The sequence below is a fragment of the Buteo buteo genome, chromosome 10, assembly GCF_964188355.1.
Source record: "Buteo buteo chromosome 10, bButBut1.hap1.1, whole genome shotgun sequence".
NCBI classification, from domain to species: domain Eukaryota; kingdom Metazoa; phylum Chordata; class Aves; order Accipitriformes; family Accipitridae; genus Buteo; species Buteo buteo.
This window is the reverse complement of record NC_134180.1, coordinates 39,695,370-39,716,317: the sequence shown is the minus strand read 5'-3', so window position 1 is coordinate 39,716,317 and position 20,948 is coordinate 39,695,370. Positions and strand designations below refer to the sequence as shown.

General features: G+C 39.2%; 1 protein-coding gene across 1 annotated transcript in view; it reads left to right on the top strand.

The window, feature by feature from the left end:
- The window catches only part of DAB1 (DAB adaptor protein 1), a 164,945-nt gene that overhangs the window by 81,334 nt on the left and 62,663 nt on the right, over nt 1-20,948 (top strand). Inside the window, exons 3-4 of the mRNA XM_075037198.1 lie at nt 17,221-17,360; nt 19,725-19,823. Of these exons, the coding sequence (XP_074893299.1) occupies nt 17,221-17,360; nt 19,725-19,823 (239 nt within the window). The remainder of the gene's footprint in view (nt 1-17,220; nt 17,361-19,724; nt 19,824-20,948) is intronic.

The window sequence follows — 20,948 nt, the reverse complement described above, 5'->3', positions numbered from 1 at the left end:
GTGGATCTTCAGAGGGTGATTTATCTTTTGGTTGGTACTTAGGCGTGGGTGCTGTGGTATGGAGGTTCTGCCTGAGATAATGCCATGTCCAGGATTGGGGGGTCCTTCAATGAACTGTGATTATTAATAGAGCGGTGTGAAATGTGTTCTCAGAGAAATAATTTACTTTATGTCACTAGAAGGGTGGATTTTATGAAGCTAGAGTTTGCTGCCTGTCATGACTCCCTTTCTATGAATCAAAAACAGATTTCTGGATTTGGCCCCTTGTATGCAACCTGGGGAATATATCATAAAGGACAGGAAATTTATCAACTGAAACAAAATTAAATGTGCAATATGTTCCAGTGTGTACTACTGGTTTGGTAATGTGTCTGTTGACAAACTTTATAATAGAATTATTAAAAGTTGACCTTTGGAGAAATGAAAAATCAAAGAATTAGTTGAGCCTCCTTTGAATATTCAGGATGCCATGCGAGACTGAAAATTAACTGATGTTTCTTGTGGAAAAATATCCTCTGGCAAACTGTTAAACGTAAATTTTGAGGAAGTTATATGTATCTATGCTAGTTTAAAAAAAAATGATTACCCATTAGATGTTCAGTTTAATAAACCTTCCTCTTGATAGCTAAGCTACCAAGGGGCATTTGTGGTAAGTGTTGGCTCAAAAAACAACCCCATGCCCTGAAACCCCAGCTCTTCCTCCTCCCCTAAGAATCCCTTGCTCAGTCCTTGAGCACCAAACCAGGACCCAGTCTGTGGCCCCCTTTCTGGTACCTACAGTCATTTAGAACCACTTGAGTGCAGTTGTGAAGATTGTGACTGAGCTAATTACCCTACCGTATCTGAATTTACAGCCTGATAGTTAGTTATTCTGTATATGCCATGTCCTGTAGTTTACATGTAAACAGTCACTGGAAAACAAAATAATGCTCCACAGTAAAATTGAGTATGTTCTGAGGAGTATTCTCTGTTTCCATCTCAGGAGCAAGATGCTCTTCTCTCATGTTCCATCTTCTTAGGGGTTTTTTATAAGGTGACCTGTTACGTATAAACATGGTTTATCCCCATCACCAATAATGCTTATGCAATTGTTGTCTGAATACTAATCCTGAAATATAGTTTAGGCTCCTTTTGTGTTCATGATAGATTTCATGAACCTTTTTCATTGCTGATGATGTCAGCAGAATCTTTCTATTGAATTATGGATTAGACATTTAATCAAGGTCTGTGCATTATTATACAAGTCGCTGCTTTCAGTTTTCTCCTGAAAAACGAAATAAAAAAAATTTGATTTGCAATGGCATTGAGTTAACACCTGATAAATAAAATTCAGTTGTGCATCTCTTACCTCTGTCTAACAACATGCAAATGTAAAACACGAGTTGTAGGTCCAGCAGGCCTCTCTACTGGAAGCCAAAGAGATTTTCTACATCAGTAAGAAAGGAATACAAAGTTCAGAATAATTTCCACCAAGACTGATGCACTTTTTTATAGCTTTTCCTGCAGATGTTAGTTTTAAAACATCTGTTTGTCCTGGTGTTTCTTTTCTCAGCATCTTGAATCAGAGTTGAGATGTGGCTGCAAGACCAGTTCAGGACCACCAGACTTGATGGTTTAGCAATTACCTCTGGGTTTATTCCAAATTATGTTTTTGTCCAGCTGTCTTTTAAAACCATTTCTGTGAGTTGCTAGGATACATTTCTAAAAGTGGAAACTGTTTACACAGCCTCAATATGAAAAATCTTTGTATTTCACTTATTTCTTGCCAAGGCTTCATTACAAGGCACCGCTGAAGTTTACCAATCTCTCAAAATTGTCATAGAATCCTGTTTCTTTGTTTGTTGTAATCAGAGAAATACATAGCTGATTAAATGAATCTTGTTTTGTCTACTATTATTAACTCCTTTGCTGAGCTTTCCAGTGGCATTATTCAGAATGATGGTTAGTCAGCTCAGTCCTGACCAAGGCCAATCCTGCAAGCGCTGCTGGACGAGGTGGTTCTTACCGAATTCAAGCTGAAACGTCTCCCTTTCATACATGCACAAGTGCATCTGCGCTCTCTGCTTTACAAATGCCTAATATTTCAGATGGTGAAAAGGTGAAATCAGATTACTTGAAATAAAGTCAAACCCACACATTTTCCTAAGGAAAGTATTGAAATTTTAGGTAAAGAACTTGAAATTTGTGTGAAGGATGGGCTGAAAAGGCAGTGCAGACCAGCCAAAAGGCAGTGTGAGAGTTTGCATAATGAGTTCTGCGTAATTTTTAAATTGCTGCTTGCCAAAATATGATCCCAAGGATCAAGTCTTCCTCATCTTACAACATTTGCTGTAACTTGCCTTGTCTCCTACTGTTAGGTTTTCTAAAATACGACGGGTTTTTTATATAACAGTACTCTTCTAATTATATATCTATACAGTAGAAATATTTTTTCAACATCTAAATTTATATTTTGATCTGCCGCTTCAGGCTTACTGGTGATGATTTTACTATTGAATAGATTTTATTTTGGGGGTTTCACGTAGGAGGGTGGCTGAAGAAAGAATTGGCATTTAAACCTTAAAAGAATTTTTCTTAAATGGTAGTCTTGAGATTAGTCTTGTTAGCCACCGTTGTGATTCTTTCAAACCAGCCCAATAGGCAGCTAAATAACTGCCACGGACATAATCAACAATCAGATTATATTGCATGCCCGCAGACTCCACCAGAAAGGTCTAAGGGAAAACTATTACAGATGAAACAAAACATAGCATTTAAATCCTAGCATGAGTAGCACCCAGACAAAGGGAACACAGATCGCGGTTTGATTACCCCTGTAGAACAACATTTAGAAAATTAATATTAGGGCATTGGTAATTGAAAGCATTTAAAAGTGTTAATGGCCTCCTTTTCTTTTCTTTGATTAAAAAGGTCGTTGACAGACCATAGCTGTGTGCATACGTGGTACCTCGAGCAAATATGGGAGTAATGGCTGGAATGTGCTCAGGTCTTTGTACAGCTCCTGCAAGTGTCAGAGGACCAAACTCTCAAGGGTGGTACACAGCTTCTTAAAATGGTGGCCAGAAACACACATTTGTATTTAAAAGCTTATAAAAGTAGCCACATGGTTGATGACTCTAGAGTTTCAGCCTCTGATGATTTTTTCAGGTGCAGCCTTTCTATCTTGGTTGTATCAAGGCAACCTGGAGATGTGTTAATACACAAAAGTGAAAGACCATCAAAAGTTTTTAAGTCCTGTGTGTCTTGTTCAGGGACAACTTCTTAACTGATGAAAGGTAAAGCCATTCCTTCCCCTCTGTCCTGGAAGCAATGAATCCTATAGACTGTAGACATGTTTAAGCTATTCCATATGACCTAGGAGGAGAACCTGCACATGGCCTTTGTGCCTTTTGCATCTTGCTGTGGGCATTGCTCTGAGGAGTGTCAATTCATTTTCACTTACCAGTACAGTGCTAGAATGGCATAAAAGAAAACATAGTAAAGTGAAGAATTATGCTCATCATTTTTTCCCTTAGGAACGATAGTACTATACATTTTTCAGTTGCACCTCCTGGCAATATATTAGAAGATGAAACACAGGCTTAGGCAGCACTTGGGAGGAAAGTTAAAAGATTTTACTTCTGCCAAGCCTCAAGTTTTTAGAATGTTTAATAGGGATATGGTCGGTAAAAAGTGGAATCCATCGTGTGGGTGCTGATAAAAGCAAGTACTGGTAAAAGCAAGGGGTAATCCACAGGTAATCTGAATGCTGCAGCAGGGTACAGTGGAATGAAGAAAATGGTGATCTTGAAGACCTTTTCTTTGCCTGCAGTAGGAGTGAAAACCTCAGAGTTGCTATTTATTCTTGTCTTTGTATGATCCGCTAGTCACAGATGGCCTTGGTTGGGTAACGAACCTTTCCATCTCCCTGTTACTGCATGAGTATTACCTGCAGCTCGGAGTCATTCCTAATCTCGCACTGGAAGGGGTTAGAGCTTGTTGAGCATGTGGATGATCTAAGTCATTTTATACCCCCCCTTTCCTCCTGGTAATCTTTTCATTTTGATGGAAAGACTTTGTGAGTTGAGGAACTGGGAAAACCTGGTTTCTTGGGTCTTGGTGTTGATCGAAGCTCTAAGGAAAGACAAGCTCACAGCATGGCCTTTCCTCAGCAAATTCATGAATAGGCTCTCTCCTCTATTCAGCCACCTATTTTCCCCCAACCGGTTAAGTGAAAAATTCATAATATTGATGAGACTTGACTGAAATTGGCCCGAAGGTTCAAGTGTTAGCGCAGGGAAGAACGGGCATGAGAAGGGAGGATGGGGGTTTCTGTTGCTTTGCATGTTCCCACATACGCCCATGGAGCGTGTGGCTGTGTTACTCTTGTTTCCTTGGGAAACTAGACTATAAATAATGGCAAATAGGAAATAAAACCAATTCTGTTACTACAGAGTACATTGTAAGGGAAAAACATTATCCACGTCTCTGGACTACTAGAGTGTTTGAAGCTGTGATAACCCAGTTGTTAGCAACCATAATTTAGATATTTTTTTTTTTACATAAATATGACTTATTTGAAGTATGTTGAATTAGGAAACTCATGAATAAATATTTTGACATAATCAGAATTATATGGCTAGAAATTGACCTACTTTGCATGACAGATGCTTGAGAATCCCCCAGCTAATAGCATACTAACCTGGCATAGCAATGCCCTATCTTATAATACACTAAGCTGCATACAGACATTAAATTATTAGATTGTTGGGTTTTTTTCACGGAGATTAGACACAGTCAATTTTGTTTGTAAATGAATAAGTTATAGGCAAGTTATTGAGAAGGCATTGGGGTGCAGTCCAAAGGAGGATTCATGCATCATTTGATCAATGTTTTCAGCGTGGTCTCACAAAATACTGTTAGAGGTAGAAACAGACAGAAAAGCTTGATGGTTCCAGCCACCAAATATTGGTGGAGTGTTACACCAAGTAAACAGGTCTTACACTCTTCAGAAGATAAGTACAACTGCGAGAGGAATAATAATGTTTTAAAAGTCTCTTAATATTTTAATGATACAAATAGAATCTATTTTTTTCCCCTGAGGCTGCTCTTTATGCTTGTGTTGATTTCAGCAGACTGATTTTATCTGCATGTCCTTAAAGTTAATAGAACAAGGTTTTTATACAGATTAAGTCAATGAAGAACTCTGACCTAAGAATAAAACTTCTCCTTCTTTTGAGTTCATACAAAATGTTTTTGGAAATAGTCTTTCTTTATTATTTTAACAAACACAGGTGATGAAACAGTTTAGGTGCACATTGCACAGAGTATAGTTTTCAGGCTTCATAAATTTTTGTTGTTCAGTTCTAGCACAAGAAATTGTAGTGCTTTTATTTGTGAAATACCATTGCTTTTTATTTTTAATGGGAGAAAGGTAACTTTATCTTGGCTCAGTTTCAGTGAAGAAAACCCTCCTCTCTCTTATTTAATTCATGCAATGAAAAATAATACCATCTTCAATGTCATTAACTCCTTTATTCGCTTCCCAGTTGTTTTCTCTGTTTTTAAAGAACTTCTGTAGATGAAGTCAACGTTGTTCACACTTTTTTCCCCAGGGTCTTCAGAGGAATGTGATTTTCTTCTCTTGTAATGAACTCTTGTTATCAGAGAGGTAGTAAAAAAAGCATGTATAATCTTGGCAAATATGTTCTCTTTCAAGCCTTACGCGGGAACAGACCGAGACACAGCTCCTACCCTCTGTCTTGATTTACTCCAGCAGCTTAAAACTTCCTAGAACTGGGTTAAACTGTCCCTTTAACACTCATACTTCTCCCAAAAAGGATACAATTCGCTCAGCCTTGCAGTGTTGAGCTACCAGAGACGGCCTTGGGGGCTGTAAGCAGAGACACTTTCAGGTACTGCTCACTTTGCGACTGAGCTTCTCCTTTCAGGTAACGAAGGCATCATTTCTAAATAAGTCATGTGTGGAGGACACTGATTTGCAGTTAGGCAACTTGGTTTTTTTCGAAACTTCACCAAAGGGCAAGAGACAGAGGTCATTATTTGGCTGGGTTAGTTATAGTCACCCTTTTCAAGAGCTTCTGTCTGGCTTGCAGGGTTAGGAAGGAGGGTTGTTACTATTTCTTTCTGGTTGCACTATACCTTGCTGCCGTTCTTGAGGTGAATAGCTCTGAAATACTGGACTGGTCTGTAGGTGGCTCAGCAAATTTGTTCAAATTTGTAAAAATTTTGGTAGCACTAAGCTTTGGTTTTTTGTTCTGTTTCCCCTCACATACCAACAGGCTCTTCAGATTCAAACATTCTAGGTTAGCTTGGCGAGCAGTTGGGTGCTTGTGCCCTTACAACTCAACCCATTTACCCAATGTCTTGAAAAAGTGCCCCAACTTTTCCCAGTTGAGTAATTTCCTTTCCTCTTACTTGAAGTAGAGTTATCTGGTGGGTTTTGTCAGTTTGGTTTTGCTGTATTTTATAACTTTTCTAACAATATTCTATTTCATTCTTAGTTTCTTGAGTACGTGCCCAAACACTTCGGCTCTTCGATGCCTGATCAATGTAGTTCCAGAAACAGAAGAGTTATCCTGATGTGCTGATCCTCTGTCGCACTACACACACAAGAGATGCACAAACCCCAATTTCTTACCTCTGGAATTTGTTAAGGCACAGGGGTGTTTCACTTCTTATTAACGCTTTGCCCAAGGGTGATTGCCGGCAGTAGTCTTTTCATTTCTGCCTCCTGCTGCCACTTTGACAATAGGAATGGCAGCAGGAGGCAAAAATGAAAGGACCAGATTGAAAGAAGCACTTTGCCACTGTTGTAATTTTGAAATTGATGGCGTTTTTTAGCCCAAAGTCTTGGGAAAAAAGCTGCTTTCCTCTTTGCCTCCTATTGTTTTTCCAACAGGGAGAGACATTCTCTGATGTTGCAGAGGCAGTGGGAGGCCAAAATGAAAATAATTTTCTTCCTGAAACATTGGATAGCAAAATGTGAACAATTCCAGCAGGGAAATAGTGGTTTGAGGTTTTTTTGACTGCCATGTGGTGAATACTGGTATTTCCATTTGCCCATGGAAAATAAATAGCAGCTGCTTTTCTTATTGAATTAACGTGATCATAGGATAATTTCTACAAAACTGTGCGTTTTTACCAGATCATTTTCATTTTTCTCCTTTTTCTGCGTGAGAATAGGCTTTGTAAGGTGGGGACATAATTCCCTTCTGAGGCCACGTGCTGCTTCTAATGCCGTGGCCTTGGAGCCAGATTTTAAGCCACAAACTTAAGGGTCTGCACATTCCAGAACTGCATTTTATACCAATATCATCAGAACAACTAATAAATTGAGACATAATCATTAGTGCCACTAATTCCATAGGAAGAAAGGTGCAGGGTGGTTCTGCAGCTGCACTATCGCATTGGTGACGTAGCTGCCATCACAGCATGGTGCGTGATGCAGCTTTTCTGCTGGAGTTTTTGCTCAATGGTATCGGGGGTTAAGTGAAGTGGGAGGTGGGGTGGAGTGAGCTTCAGAGGAGGCCAAGTGGGAGAGCTTTTGTGCTTCGTTTGAGACTGATGTTCACCTTCTCTACCCCAGAAGACCAAGTCCTGTGATTTAGGTGAGACTTCATTTGCAACGGAAAACCAAACCAGTCAAGGAACAGAAGCACAACCAGCAGACTCTGCAGTCTGCAGATGTTTACAGCCTGTTGTGATCTACTGCATCATTTTGTAACTGTTTTAATGAGTACTGGCATGAGTCTTCACAAAATAAAGTTCTGCATTGACAAAGAGGATGGCTGGAGGAGAAAGGTTGCCCTGGCACATGGCCATGATTTTATCCAGTGTGGTGCACAGTCCCATTTCTGTGCGTGCACGCAGCACTGATGCAGCAGGAGCACAGTGTTGACAAGAGAGGGTAAAGTGTAAATCAATGAATGGCTTTGTCCTCCTGCTTTAGCTGTTATGGGCTATTGCTCTTTTCTTTGGGGACTTTAGTGTGTGTAATTAGTTATCTTGGATGGAAAGATTTTTCTCTTATTGAACATGTGAGAAATTTGGGAATGTTAATCAGCAGAGCATAACCTTTTCTTAACTTGCTCTTTTTATGGTCGCGGAGAATTAACATTTATCTTAGGGCAGCACAAGAATTGGCATTTGTATGAAGTGAACTGATTCTCCACCCTTTCTCTTTCTTTATACATAACAAAACCTAAACTCTTTGATACACTCATGAACGGAATATATTTGTAGGCTTTGAAGTGTAAATTGTGAATTTGTGTATCTCAATATGATATTGGGGTGCCATGTGTAAGCACATGCTTGTCTGTGTCCTGGATTAGTTAAAGTCTAATTAAAATTGTTCTCGAAAACCACATACTTAAAGCCAGATACAGGTAGACACACAAAAGCAGCTTGATTTTTTTTTTTCATATGTTCTGAGCACTTTTAGTTCTTGCAGGATTAAAGAGTCAGGGGAATTCAGCAACTCTGCAAATCTTGTTGCATGTTCACATACCAAAATGATTATTTAGATGCTCATCTTTAAATGATCAATTTTCCTAGTGTTGGCTAGTTTTTCAGCTGCTTTAAGGTGCTTCTCAGTGCTACGATGGAGCTTGGAAGGAAAGGCAATTCTAATTTACTTTCCTCTTCCCCAGCAAGTTCAGATTTGGTTGGGAAATGACACATTCTGGGGTAATTTAGCAGCGCCATTTGGACTGGCCTCTCCTTGCTACTTTGAAAGTCCTTTATGGAGATTCTTGGTAGTCAGTGGTATCTATTGGATGTCCCATTAGGGCTCTTTTGCTTGGGCATATTAGTACAGCTGTAACAGGTCCCTTGGTTTTCAAAGTGGCTGGGCTTTTACCATGCCCTGTCCAAATGCAGTGCATATATTAATGCCAATTAAGGATCACTGTAAAATCAATTACCTTTTCTCAGTTTATTTTGTCTCAGAAGCAACCAATTTCATATTGACATCCAGGCAAGCGGGTAAGGAATGAACTGGTTGATGGCCCTGTTTTCCCAAGGGCTTTATTTACTTGACATTTTGATGTCTGCATGATGTAAACATTTACCCCAGCTTTGAAACATTAAGTGAACAAAGTTTGCTAAACTATCTTCTGTCTTTTAAAGAGCAGAATCCACAGATACCTGTCCTCTCCCTTCCCTTCTAGTTGTCCAGAAAACATCATTTTTATTCTTAATCTCTAACAGCAGAAAATGGAGTACCAAGTTTCCCTTGCTTCACTTTTGGTTGTTCCCTGGGGCTTGCGGAACAAGGCTAGCACCCCAAAATGAAGTTTTATTGCGGTGTCACATTTCAATTTAAGTCAGTGTAGAATTTGGGATTTTAGCTGCTTCTGCATCCAGCCTGTAACAGGCACCTTACAGAATGCCGTTCAAAGATTTATGGAGACTTCCATGGTACAGAGGCTGAAAGGAAGTTTAATTACATTCAGCTTTTGGTCATTTCTCTGTCTGAGGATGTGCCCATATAGTGTCATCTCAAAGACCATCGAAGAAAATAAAATTGATCAGTGAGCCTTCTGGCTAAAACTAAACTGAGTGCTTTGTCATCTGCCTGTGGAGCGTATGTGCTCAATCACTGCCATCTCCTATGTGCTTGCCCTAGACTCTCCATCATTGAGATTTGTCCAAAATTTTAATCAAACATTATTTTATACTGAGGCCTTCTCTGTAAATGATTGAATTCTTCTCTTGACATACTCACACATACTTATTTGTACTATAAAGAAATAATTTAATCTAGCCCACGAAACCGTTTTGCTTTGGAGACAGTAAAATGTACATCTTGTTTTGTATTAGCTTATGTAGAATACAAAGCATTAAGATAAAAACTTGGCAAGTGCAATTGCTGTCACCTTGTGAATGACATCTCTGCTCATAAAGCTCTGCTCAAAGACAGCAAATAGTATGGGAACATCTTATTTACTTACATAGGAAACTTGGTTCTAAGAGTGGGGATGTGTAGGTGTCTTCGAGTACAGTAATTCACAGGCTAATAATGCCAGAAGCCATAAAATCTCTCAGTTGGAGGTTACTGTGAATAGCAGTGCTGAACAATCGGGAAGTACTGCTGAGATGATAGTCTGAATGATGATTGAGTTTTCCTGGAGAGCCCTTATCTGTGTTTAAATTGTAGGTAATGTTTTTAAATTTAACCGTAATAGAAGTTCATTGAGCCTTTAGAGTGGTTCCTGTGTCCTTTCTTTAAATGGTTTATCATTTTCAGCAGGAATATTCTCAGTCTTTGCATTCAAGACAAATGTTTGCCTTGCTGTCAAAATGGGACATTTTACCTCTTTCTGAGCAGAAGGACCAGGAGGACCAAAGCACCAGCAGGACACGATGGAGGTTCTCCCTCTAGTTCCTTGTACTAGGAGGCTCATGTGCTTCCTGATGGCACTCTTGGGCAAGGAGGAGGTTTAAAATATAGTTTGCTGAGGTTTTATGTACTTGTACCTTGGCAATATCACTTTGTCAATACAGTAGACCCCAACAGGGTTCACTTGCTGACCCTACAGCAAGCTATCTGTAGCTGGGTAAGCTAGAAGTACTCCAGAACATGTCTTGCAGAGTTTTTAGGAGTTTCCCTATCAGTTGGTGAAAGGAGAAGTTTGCATTCAAGTTGTACTCGTATACTGTAAACAAGGTTTTGTACAGGGTCCTATACAGAAAAGAGGTACTTATTCCCTATAAAATTTTAACATGCTTTTTAAGGTTGTAATCCACCCCCCGTAAACAGCTTGCATTTCACTATATCAGTAGGTTTTTTCAGTTGCTAGGAGCTAGCCTTTATCAATGAAATAAAGTGTGAAATCCAAGGTACATCTTCGTGTAAAAGACAGAAGTGATTGATGTTGTGAGCACATCTTGCTGCAAATGTACTCTGGTCACTTGAGATGAATTATAGATCCTGAAATTAAATGCTTAAGTAACTCTCATCGTAAAAAAAGTTAAAAATGGCTAATTGCAAGAAACTCATTTGAAAAATATTTTTAGAGGAAGAGAACACTAGTGATAAGACTAGAAGTTAAATTGTGTGCACATATACTGCTAGATATGATGTGTTCTCTTTTCTAAAATGTTAAGTTAAAAAAGGAAAACAGTTTTATTTTTCTGTGTCAGATCTCTAGGTGCAGCACAATGGGGTTGGCCAGTCATGCTCCCAAAGACAGTGACAAATACACGACCTGGCAACTTGAAGTTTTCTACCTCTAGCAGAAAAGTTCAAAAATGAGATTAATGGATAGCAGGAGGATCTGAGAATTTGTGGGGTTTTTTTAATTTTAAAATCCCAAATAAGCATGCTGCACTGAACTTTTTTATGCCTATGAAGAAAGAATTGTGTTTCCAAGGTGCTGCAGTCTTGGTATCAAGATCCATCCCTTTGTGCAATGGATAGATTGGAGCTCTCTGTACTGGACTTGCGGTTCTGTGAAGCCATTGAGAAAAATATGCCGTCAAGGAGACTAATCTGTTTGAGCTTTTCATGATTCCTTCATGAATTGCTGTTTAGTTGCTGCTGTACTGAAAGGCACATATAATTATGTATGTATTTTCTCTTTTACACCTGTTTACGTACTTTTTTTTTTTTGAGAGAAATCTGTAGCTGATTAAAATTACTGTGAATTTTCTTCAGATAATTGATACGAAATGAAGCTGTGCACCATATGTGTATGCATATGTGCAAATACATAAACTTATGGATGCATATATATGTGGACATGGGGCGTATATGTGCACAGCTAATGGAAAATATCCTTCACTTAGCAATTAATTTAGTAGTCTTCAGTGTGTGCAGCATCTTAGAGGTCATTCTGCACCGCAGTGTTTTGTATTTTCCACTGTGTTGGTGCTATAAAAATGCTAATTGTCCCCATGAAGATGTAGGCTGTTTATAAGTGCGTACGTGATTGTTTTTCAGCCCTGCGAGATATAAGGAGGTGTTATTTCAGGTTTATAATTTGAATGTGTGATGGATACAACTTTGACAGTTTATTAGTTAGAAAAGAAGGAAAAAAAAGACAGTGGTGTGTCGTTCTTCAGCGAATTGATTGCCAGGAGCATGTTATTGACTTTGGTGATAATATCATTATATATTTTACAGTCGTAAAATCAAGAAATTCAGATTATGCCCTGAGGGCTTCACACATTTAAATAAAGGATATAGCCATTTCCAGGGCTATTGGTTTAGATTAGCGGGTGCTGTGAAGAATGCGTACTGTGTTATAAGAACATACAGAAAAAGGCAACAGTGTGCTTATTGCGGTGATGCTTTGGTTTATTTTCTTTTTCTATTTATGAAATACGCTCACTCACAGATCCCCTGGGAGAATGAACAGCGTTTGCTCTAAATGTTAGCATATTAATACAATGTTAGCTTGGTGCTCTGTTGGGCTAAGAGCCTAAATCAAGTGTAATCCTTGACTCGTACTAAGAGTGAGGATAAGTCTTCTTGAAACACTCACCAAAATACACAGCGCCTGGGAGGAAAACCTTGAGTGAGCTGCAGTCCGTAAAATTAAGAGCATTACATGGAGCCAAATAAGCTAATGCAAACACAGCTCTCCCTCTTGATGTCCGAGTCCGGGTTGAACGGCAGCTGGTGTGCTGCTCTGATGGGAATGCCCAGGGAGCAGCTCCAGTGACTGCTGCTGGGTACGACCCGGGGAGCGCTCGCCCCCGGCACTCAACTTGGGCTGCTCTGACCTGCGTCTTCCATAATAGCTTATGTTCCTCTCGGACCGTGTACCAGTCACGTCTTGGGACTGAATGTACTTGAGGTACTTGGGTTGAGTACTTGGGGTTTTGGGTTCAGGTCTGTCTTTAGCTTGCTTGAGGGAATCTTAGTTTAATTAAGGTATATTGCCTCGAATAAAAATGATTGACTGTGCTAAAAACCTTGTTTATTACTTCTAGGGTAGCTTTAGTGAGATGGATAAAGTACCTTAACACTGCTCATGATGATAAGCCTCTCTCTACTTTAGATGCAAGCTCAGAAGCATATTGCATCACCCAGCTCTGGGGATTTATTGTTCCCTTAAAAGACTGTGCGAGTCCAAGTGCAATGTCACAACTCGGCAGCAAAGGTCGTGTTTGCCTACTCAGGCAGGAGCAGTGGGTCCAGCTGGAACACATATGGCTTAAAGGTGAATGCTGACATCTATAGGAGTAGATGAAATAATTACTCTTACATTTACATTTTAAGGGCCTCTGAGGATTATAAATCTATATGCTGCAAACAAAACATTTCTTTGCCTGTGTCAACAGCAGCACATTTTCTAATTAAACGTGATCACCTTTCTAAACTGAATTTGCTGTTATTGGGTTTTTAGCTTTTGCATTTTTTTCTCAGTTTGGGGCATGAGAATCAAATCGGTTTTAGTTTTGTTGATAATCTTGTGCCATTTTGGATTGTAAAGCGCTGTGTTGAGTTGCAAACAAATGCTTGGGATATTCCTTTGCTTATGAAAAGCAATTTGTGAAAGCATTTTAGAGCAAACCATTGGAAATTATCCATTTGGTCTTGAAGTTAAAGAAGTTTTAAAACAAAAATTTAATTTAGGATCATTTTAGAATGATGTAGTGGTGCTGGTCCTCTGAAGAAGAGTGCTGGGCAGATCCCTACCTGTGCAGGGTATGGTGAACAACTGGGATGGGCATCAGCAGCTCACCCAATGTGGCTTTGGCAGCTGTGGTGTTCTCGAGTCAAGAAATCCTAAAATGAGATCTCGGGAAATGTGTTGTGGAAAGAAGTGGTTGTCATTAAACACATGCTTCTAATCTTGCTGTAGATTATGGTCTAGTAATGATTTGAGACCTCAAGCTTCAGTTTTCCATAAAATCGTAGTTGGTTTGTGAATGTCCCCCTTCCTACCCTTGAGATATTATTTGTAGTTTGAGGAAGGCAAGCTGAGAGTGAAAGCCCCAAGATGCAGCTTCTCGTTATTCCAATAAAACTGAGCTCTGGCAGTAAGTGCAGCCCCACGTCCAGGATAATCCTCCTTCCCGCAGACTGGGACTGAGCAAGCGCAGTGGCTGGAGAGCCGAGCACAACAGCAGGTCTCTGCTGACAAAGGCAGGAGCTGGGAAGAAGAAAAGATCGACTCCACTCGTTACGTGGAAAGAAAGAGGCAGCGCTTTCCTGGGCAGGTTTCTGGCACAGGTACAGCTCTCTGGTTTAGTGGTTTAATGTTATTACTCACCCTCCTCCTAACCTTAAGAAGAATTACAGCCTTCTAATTCAGGCATCTCTTATTTATGCAGTTTCAAACACAGAAAGGACCTTGTTCAAGAACTGTCGTTAAAAAATTTTTTTTTGTTTTAATGATGAGATGTTTTTGAGAGTCTGGACTATCTGCCTTATAAGAGTCCAGTGTGCAAATGAAGTATCACCCTGCATAAATCTCACATCTCATGAGTGGTATAAAATCAACCATACAGACCGTGTTTGTCATATGGTCATTTTCCAAGCAGGTAGGAAGTTTTTCAGTGCTGATTGCAGCACCAAAATTTGGGAATGCAGTATGAGCATAGATCGGGGGAAATCTGGATATATGCTGAGAAATGGTGACTGTTGCAGATGGCTGATTTATAATATAGGGCAGTGTGTGTGTGCATTCTCTCTGCTTTTTCATGGGACACATGCTCAAGGGTTTTACGGATGAATTTGTAGTCTCTAGTAATTTGCAGTTTCCACCGCAGTTTAAAATATCTACATCATTTTCACGTTGATGATTTTTCCCAGTCATTTATCCCAAAAGCACTTTATCCTACTTAATCTGGGTCATAATTGACATGGGACTTGTGTGTAAGTAAACATAGCCATAAGTTGTGTTTGAATGGGCTATTAATGTCAGGGATTTAGTTACATGCAGCAAAATAGATCAGAGGTTGGAATAAGTATAAATGTTCAAATAACTGAGGAATTCAAGGTTGCTATCATGACTTGGACCCAGGAAACACTCTTGAACACTTACATGCTCATGCTGTTAGCACAGCTGCCTTCAGCTGTAACGAAGACGTAAGGTTGAAAATTGTTGGCAAGAAAGCTGTTGGAATTGGATTTTATTTACTGCAAATCAACAGGATATCTTTGAGAGTATAAAAGGCGTATGGAAAAGTCCACTGTTATCGTTGTACTTTGTTGTGTCTCCAGATGTTCTCCCTCCTGCCCCACTCTGGAGGCTGAAAGTGGAAAATGGGTTTTCATTGTATTTAGCTGATGGTGCCAACATCTGCCTTGGCATTTTCCTGGGGAATGAGATTAGCACTACTTCGGGTTTCTGATTTATCATTTGTATCTCTATTAGATTATTTTTTTTTTAATAAAATATAATGTGAGAGCATGAAGTTTCAACCCCGTTTATTTCTTCTCAGGGAGCAGGAGTGAAAACGAATCAAGGGAAACAGTTGGGTGGCTGCTGGCCACAGGAACAGTTGTCAGCTGCCTTATTTTTAAGGGGCTATAAATGAAGTATTAAAACATTGCTCTGAGCTGATATTTTCATTGAAAGAAGTAGTATTTGTGTGCTCAAACACACTCGAAGATCTCCATATGCTTAAAATAGCTCTATTTTTTAACATACATTTAGCCCATCATTACTTCACAGTGTAGACTGTGCTGTGCTCTGGGGGAAGGAGAAGCAAATGAGTATGTTCATTTGGAAGTACTTGTCGTTGGTCATGTATGCTTCTAGATATTCTCATAGTGGTATTGTAAAAATTTCAATTCCATAGTTTTGAACCTAGTTTGTTCATCCACATGGTGGGTGTGTAACACTAGCAAAGTTGACCCAAGTGTTGACAGCTGAAAAAGGTGCTTTTAAGAGAAATGCAAAACAAAATAGCTTTTTCCCCCAAAGTTTCTGTACTTCTGCATATCAAAAACCAGCTCCACAGAAGCAGATTTTATTAATTTTTTGGTGCTTAAATCTGACCTTTCAAAGGGGAATGAGCTTTGGAGAAAATGTGGGCCAAAATTCTCAAATATAGGTGTCTAAGACTGGATTCTTACCTATGGTTCATTTATAGCAGACTCTAGCTCTTTGTTCATTTTTTTACAAAAGCTAGAAGGATGGGGCAAAATCTGCATCTAGGGCTCCTAGGTGGTAATAGTATAAATTTTAGCAATGTCAGTCCATGTTTAGGGAAGTTTTCTGGTGGAATCTGTTGGGTCTGAGAAACTTGAAATTCTTTAAGATCTCACATTTTTGCTTTCTTCTTTGTGCCTTGGGTGTTGTTTGTTTGGTTACTTGTTTGGTTGCAATTATTTACAGTTCGCTGCTGTGTTTTTTGAGATCCTAGCAAGAAATTCCACAGACAGCTGCAAAATATATCTTTAATCAATTTTAAGAAGACTGATTCCCTAACTAACATATTTCTTCCAGCTAAGACATAGTATAAACTCTTCTGCAGATACTTGGGGGGAGAAAGTCTTCCTGACAAAGATGTCCTTTTCATGGATTGCTGTAGTGTCGTCATTGCATGGTTCAGGCTAGTCTGAGCTTTGTAATTTATGTACATTGGCCTTATCAGTACTGTGCTATCTTACCCCCTGATTGCTTTTTTATTAAGAAACATCTTGTGCCTTTTTTTTAAGCTTCTCAGAGTGAGCCTGTGAGAACCGACTTCACTAGTTATGTCATTTCTGTATATGTCTATAAGCAGAAAGAATAGAATGAGGAAACAGTATTTCTTGTGGGGGTTTTAGAGCAGCAATATTCTATAGGCAAATAATATTTGTTTTTCCATCATTCAAATGTTAATAGTGTAAATATTGCTGATATGGTTAGATAAGTCAGTATATGAGGAAATTGTAGCATGTTTCTATTAGAGTTTTGTCTCCAAAATGAAGAATTCTCAAGTGTATTGGGATTAAAACAACCCATACAGATCAGAAGTTTTCAGATCCATGAGGTCTGATTCAGGCTTATCTCTCATTTCTGTAAACCTAATTTGTGTGCAAATTTCATGCAGAAGATTTTGTATGGCAACAATTCCACTGTGAATTCATTTGAGGTAGTAAGGCCAAAAGGTTTTATTGAACTAGTACTGTTTCCTGTAATTTTATTGAAATGTTTGCATGTTTAGGTGTTGAGATAGGAGTTAGATCTAATTTGCCACTTAATTTTGAGTATTTATTAATTTATTTTCCTTTGCATTTGTGTAAATTTCCTTGTTTTCCTTATGTCTTTTCAGGTCAGGATCGCAGTGAAGCCACTTTAATAAAGAGGTTTAAAGGTGACGGTGTCCGATACAAAGCAAAACTGATTGGGATAGATGAGGTTTCTGCGGCACGAGGAGACAAGTTATGCCAAGACTCCATGATGAAGCTCAAGGTGCAGTGAAACTTTTAATGTTTAATATTATGGAGTCAAGAGAAACAAATTTCAGCTTGAACTTTTACTCATTCTCCTTTCATGACACTGAGTCTCACTCTGGTTAATTATGTATTGAAATCAGTCAATTTTACATGAACTCCTGGCTGGTATTGCTTATCCCAGTTTAATTTTAATACATTATCTCTGAGTTCAGTAGTTGTTCGTGATTGACACCACTGCAATTTGTCCACAAATTATAAACAACACATCTGCAAATTGAATAATTTTATTATGCAAAAGGGGAGGTAAACCACTATGAAGAAAAATGGTGTATCTGAACATTTTATGACAGTGCTAATCAACTACAGCCCTGCCTTTGACCGTTATCTCCTGTTGGGACAAGCAGGAAGGGGTGAATGACGGTGTGGGGTGTAGGTAGCCAGATATAGGGGGGAACTGGTGTCCCCACTGGGAGAGAATGTCTTGCACCTTTAGTGGTAGGATTGATCGGTTACAAAATCGGGAGGCAGTGCACTGAGAGGATGGAGCATGAGAAGATAAAGAGGAGTCTCCAGAGTTTAAGGGAAGAAATGGAGCAGTGACAAAGGCAGATTTTGAGTAGACTGCAAACTTAGAGAGTAGACAGAGTCTGAAAGCACTAGTGGTGTAGGAGGGTGGACTTTCTGGAGCCTGATCGACATCTCTGTCTGTCTGAGTCTTTTCTTAGAACCCTCAAAGAGCATAAGAGCTCTCTATAGGAAGCATCCTTTATCTCACCCTGGGACATGTGGAAGAGCTGGAGTCATTGAAAAGGAAGGATAGGTTATGTTTTCCTTGAGTGCAGTGCTGGCTGTTGGCTTCCCATCTGCATCGTAGGTTTACAAGCTGGGTCTAGGAGTAAACACTTTGCAGTTTTTTCCTGTTTTTTTTTCTTCCAGTCCTCTCCCCAGCACTCTGTCAAGAGAGCTGATGGATTTTCCATTAGTGATTTTTTCAGGAGGAGAAATCACTAAATAGTATCTTTCACACTACCAACCAGCAGGGTTCCAGTCCTGAGGACCTGGGAGGAATAGGTGGTTATTCATGAATAAACAGCAAAGGGTGACAAGCATCTTATGGATGAACAATCCAAAAGCAAGACCTGGTAAATAATTTACAAATCAGTTACAAACATTTTATGACAAGCAAAATCTAATCTGTTCTAAAAGCTGCACTGTTGATTTATTACATCTGCCACAATATTCCTATCTGGTTTAATTGTATACTGGATATTTCTCACCATTTCACAGTTCCTAGAAGCAATTTGGGAGAGTTGTCATCGTTCTGCTGCACAAGCCTTTTTGTCTCTCTCCTCTATGGATTACCATTTCTGCATCTCCCAGATGCCTGATACCTGTTTGCAAAGTGGCAAGATTGATCTAAACAGTGTTGTGAGATGACTAAAACTATTAAGGGAAGGGAACAGTAGAAATTCATGTTTGTGTGCAAGGCAGCATAGCGTGAAGTTGTGGGCTCTGGAAACCTAGTGTATAACAACATGAGTTTTAAGGCCAGGCATAAAGTTTTGGGGTGACTTTTGACAAATGACTCCATTTTTTCTCTTTAATTTCCATGTCTGTGTAATGAGAACAATGACATCATGAAGGTCTTAAAACATAAGTTAGTGGTTGTTAAAACATGTTGAAATTGCAGAGCATCAGATAAAGGCTAAATGTTTTCATTTATTTACTAGTGCAATTGATTACATTTGATCTTAGTACAGTGTTATTGGTCAGGGCAGGCTCCTGAGAAGGTGGATAATAGAAGGTACTTACACTGTGGGAGAATAATACATGAGATGCATATCAGCAAGTTCACTTACAAAGTAAAAGCCTGAGATCAGGAAAAAAACTAACTCTCAATACCAGTTTTTACAGCAGAGGTATAGTTTGATTTTTGAGAAGAATTTTCTTCAACTATAAAAAGCTCAATTTGCTTATTCCACATAAGTATGCCCATGAAGTAAGCTAAAGTTGTTGGTGTTTTTTACCTCCACTGCTTGTTGGGTTTTTTCCTTGGGAAAAAAAAAAAGAAAACAAAACAGCTTATAGCTGGGAAAAGTGTGCTAGAAATGACCTTCAGCTTCCATGAAAACAAATTTCATGGAGGATTACTAGTGCAGAGCCTGGAAGTGGGAGCACGCTTGAAATGCTGTCTGGGTAGCATAAAGAGATGTGGTACCTTGAAAAAAGGGAGGAAGCCAGAAGTAAGAGGGGGACTGTTCCTGGAGAGCCCTTAAGTTTTCCTAGAAAAGTGGTGAATTGTCCACAAGCAAATCTTTGTGCTCTGCTGTGGCACCTAGAAGAGTAATGAAACCAGCCAAACTGTTCTTTGTTTCAATAGGGAATTGTTGCTGCGGCTCGTTCGAAAGGAGAACATAAACAAAAAATCTTCTTAACAGTCTCCTTTGGGGGAATCAAAATCTTCGACGAAAAGACAGGGGTAAGTAAAATAATCATGTGATGGAACAGAATCGAATCTTTTCATGGATGTTTCTTGAAAAGCATTTCCTAGCTGAGCAGTAATGTCTCACCAGTGTAAGCACACATGAAGCATCTGAGACGCTTGATAAAGGGTTATCATATATCAGAGCAAGCCATTAAATGACTGAGGTGTACAGTGTAGCATGGGGACGTGGTTTATTGTAAAGCCTTGTCCTTGGATACTTCTGTAGAACCACTTACTTGAGTACACAGGTGCTCCTTACGTGCAAAAACACTCACAGCTCCAAGTCCAGAAAGTGGCAAGAAGGGATTTGTTTTCCTTCCGCCAGATAAAGAATTGCTTCTTGGAAATACCAGCCCACTGTTTGCAGAAGGCAACTGCTGGCAGCAGCACACACTTAGCTGGGATTGTCCTGAAGATGTCCCTGGGGAATGTAAGAATTTCTATCAGGTCCGTAATTCCACATGAATGCAGTTGTAGTCACCATGATGCAATATGCTCCTATTAACAGCAGTAACGGTCTTCTGTGAGGTACGCAGTAACCATAAGAATCAGAGCTTTTGTATTGTCAGTGGTAGAAAAAGTATATATTGTATGGAATTGGAGGTAAAAGATACTGGAAAGTTTGAGGTCGCTGTTTGAGGCTGCTAAGCAGCAACTTGTCCAGTAGTATCTGGTCGAGGAAGCTGCAGGACACTTCCATGCCTTACACAGTTTTTGCCACAGCAGTACCATGTTTGATTTTTTTAAATTGCTCTGAAAGAAGAAACCTAAGCAAAACATTATACTACTTAGATAAAAAGCGACAACACACAAAGTGTTTTAATCCTAATTAAGAAGATTTTTACAGCAGTTTAAGCTCTGCCTTGAATTTTAAAAAGCTCTTGATTTAATCTTTTGAAAGATTAACTATTTAACATGATGCCAGAAATAAAACCCTACTGATGATAGATGAAATTATCTTTGCCAGTTAATTTACATTATTAGAAAATCAATGTCATTGAGCTCACTGATACATAATACAAGTAGTTAGTAATGAAAAGCTCATTTGGAATGTGTTGTGTACAGCGTGTGTAAAGTATTCATACAAAAGCAGTGTTTAAGAGAACATTGCTGAGGTTA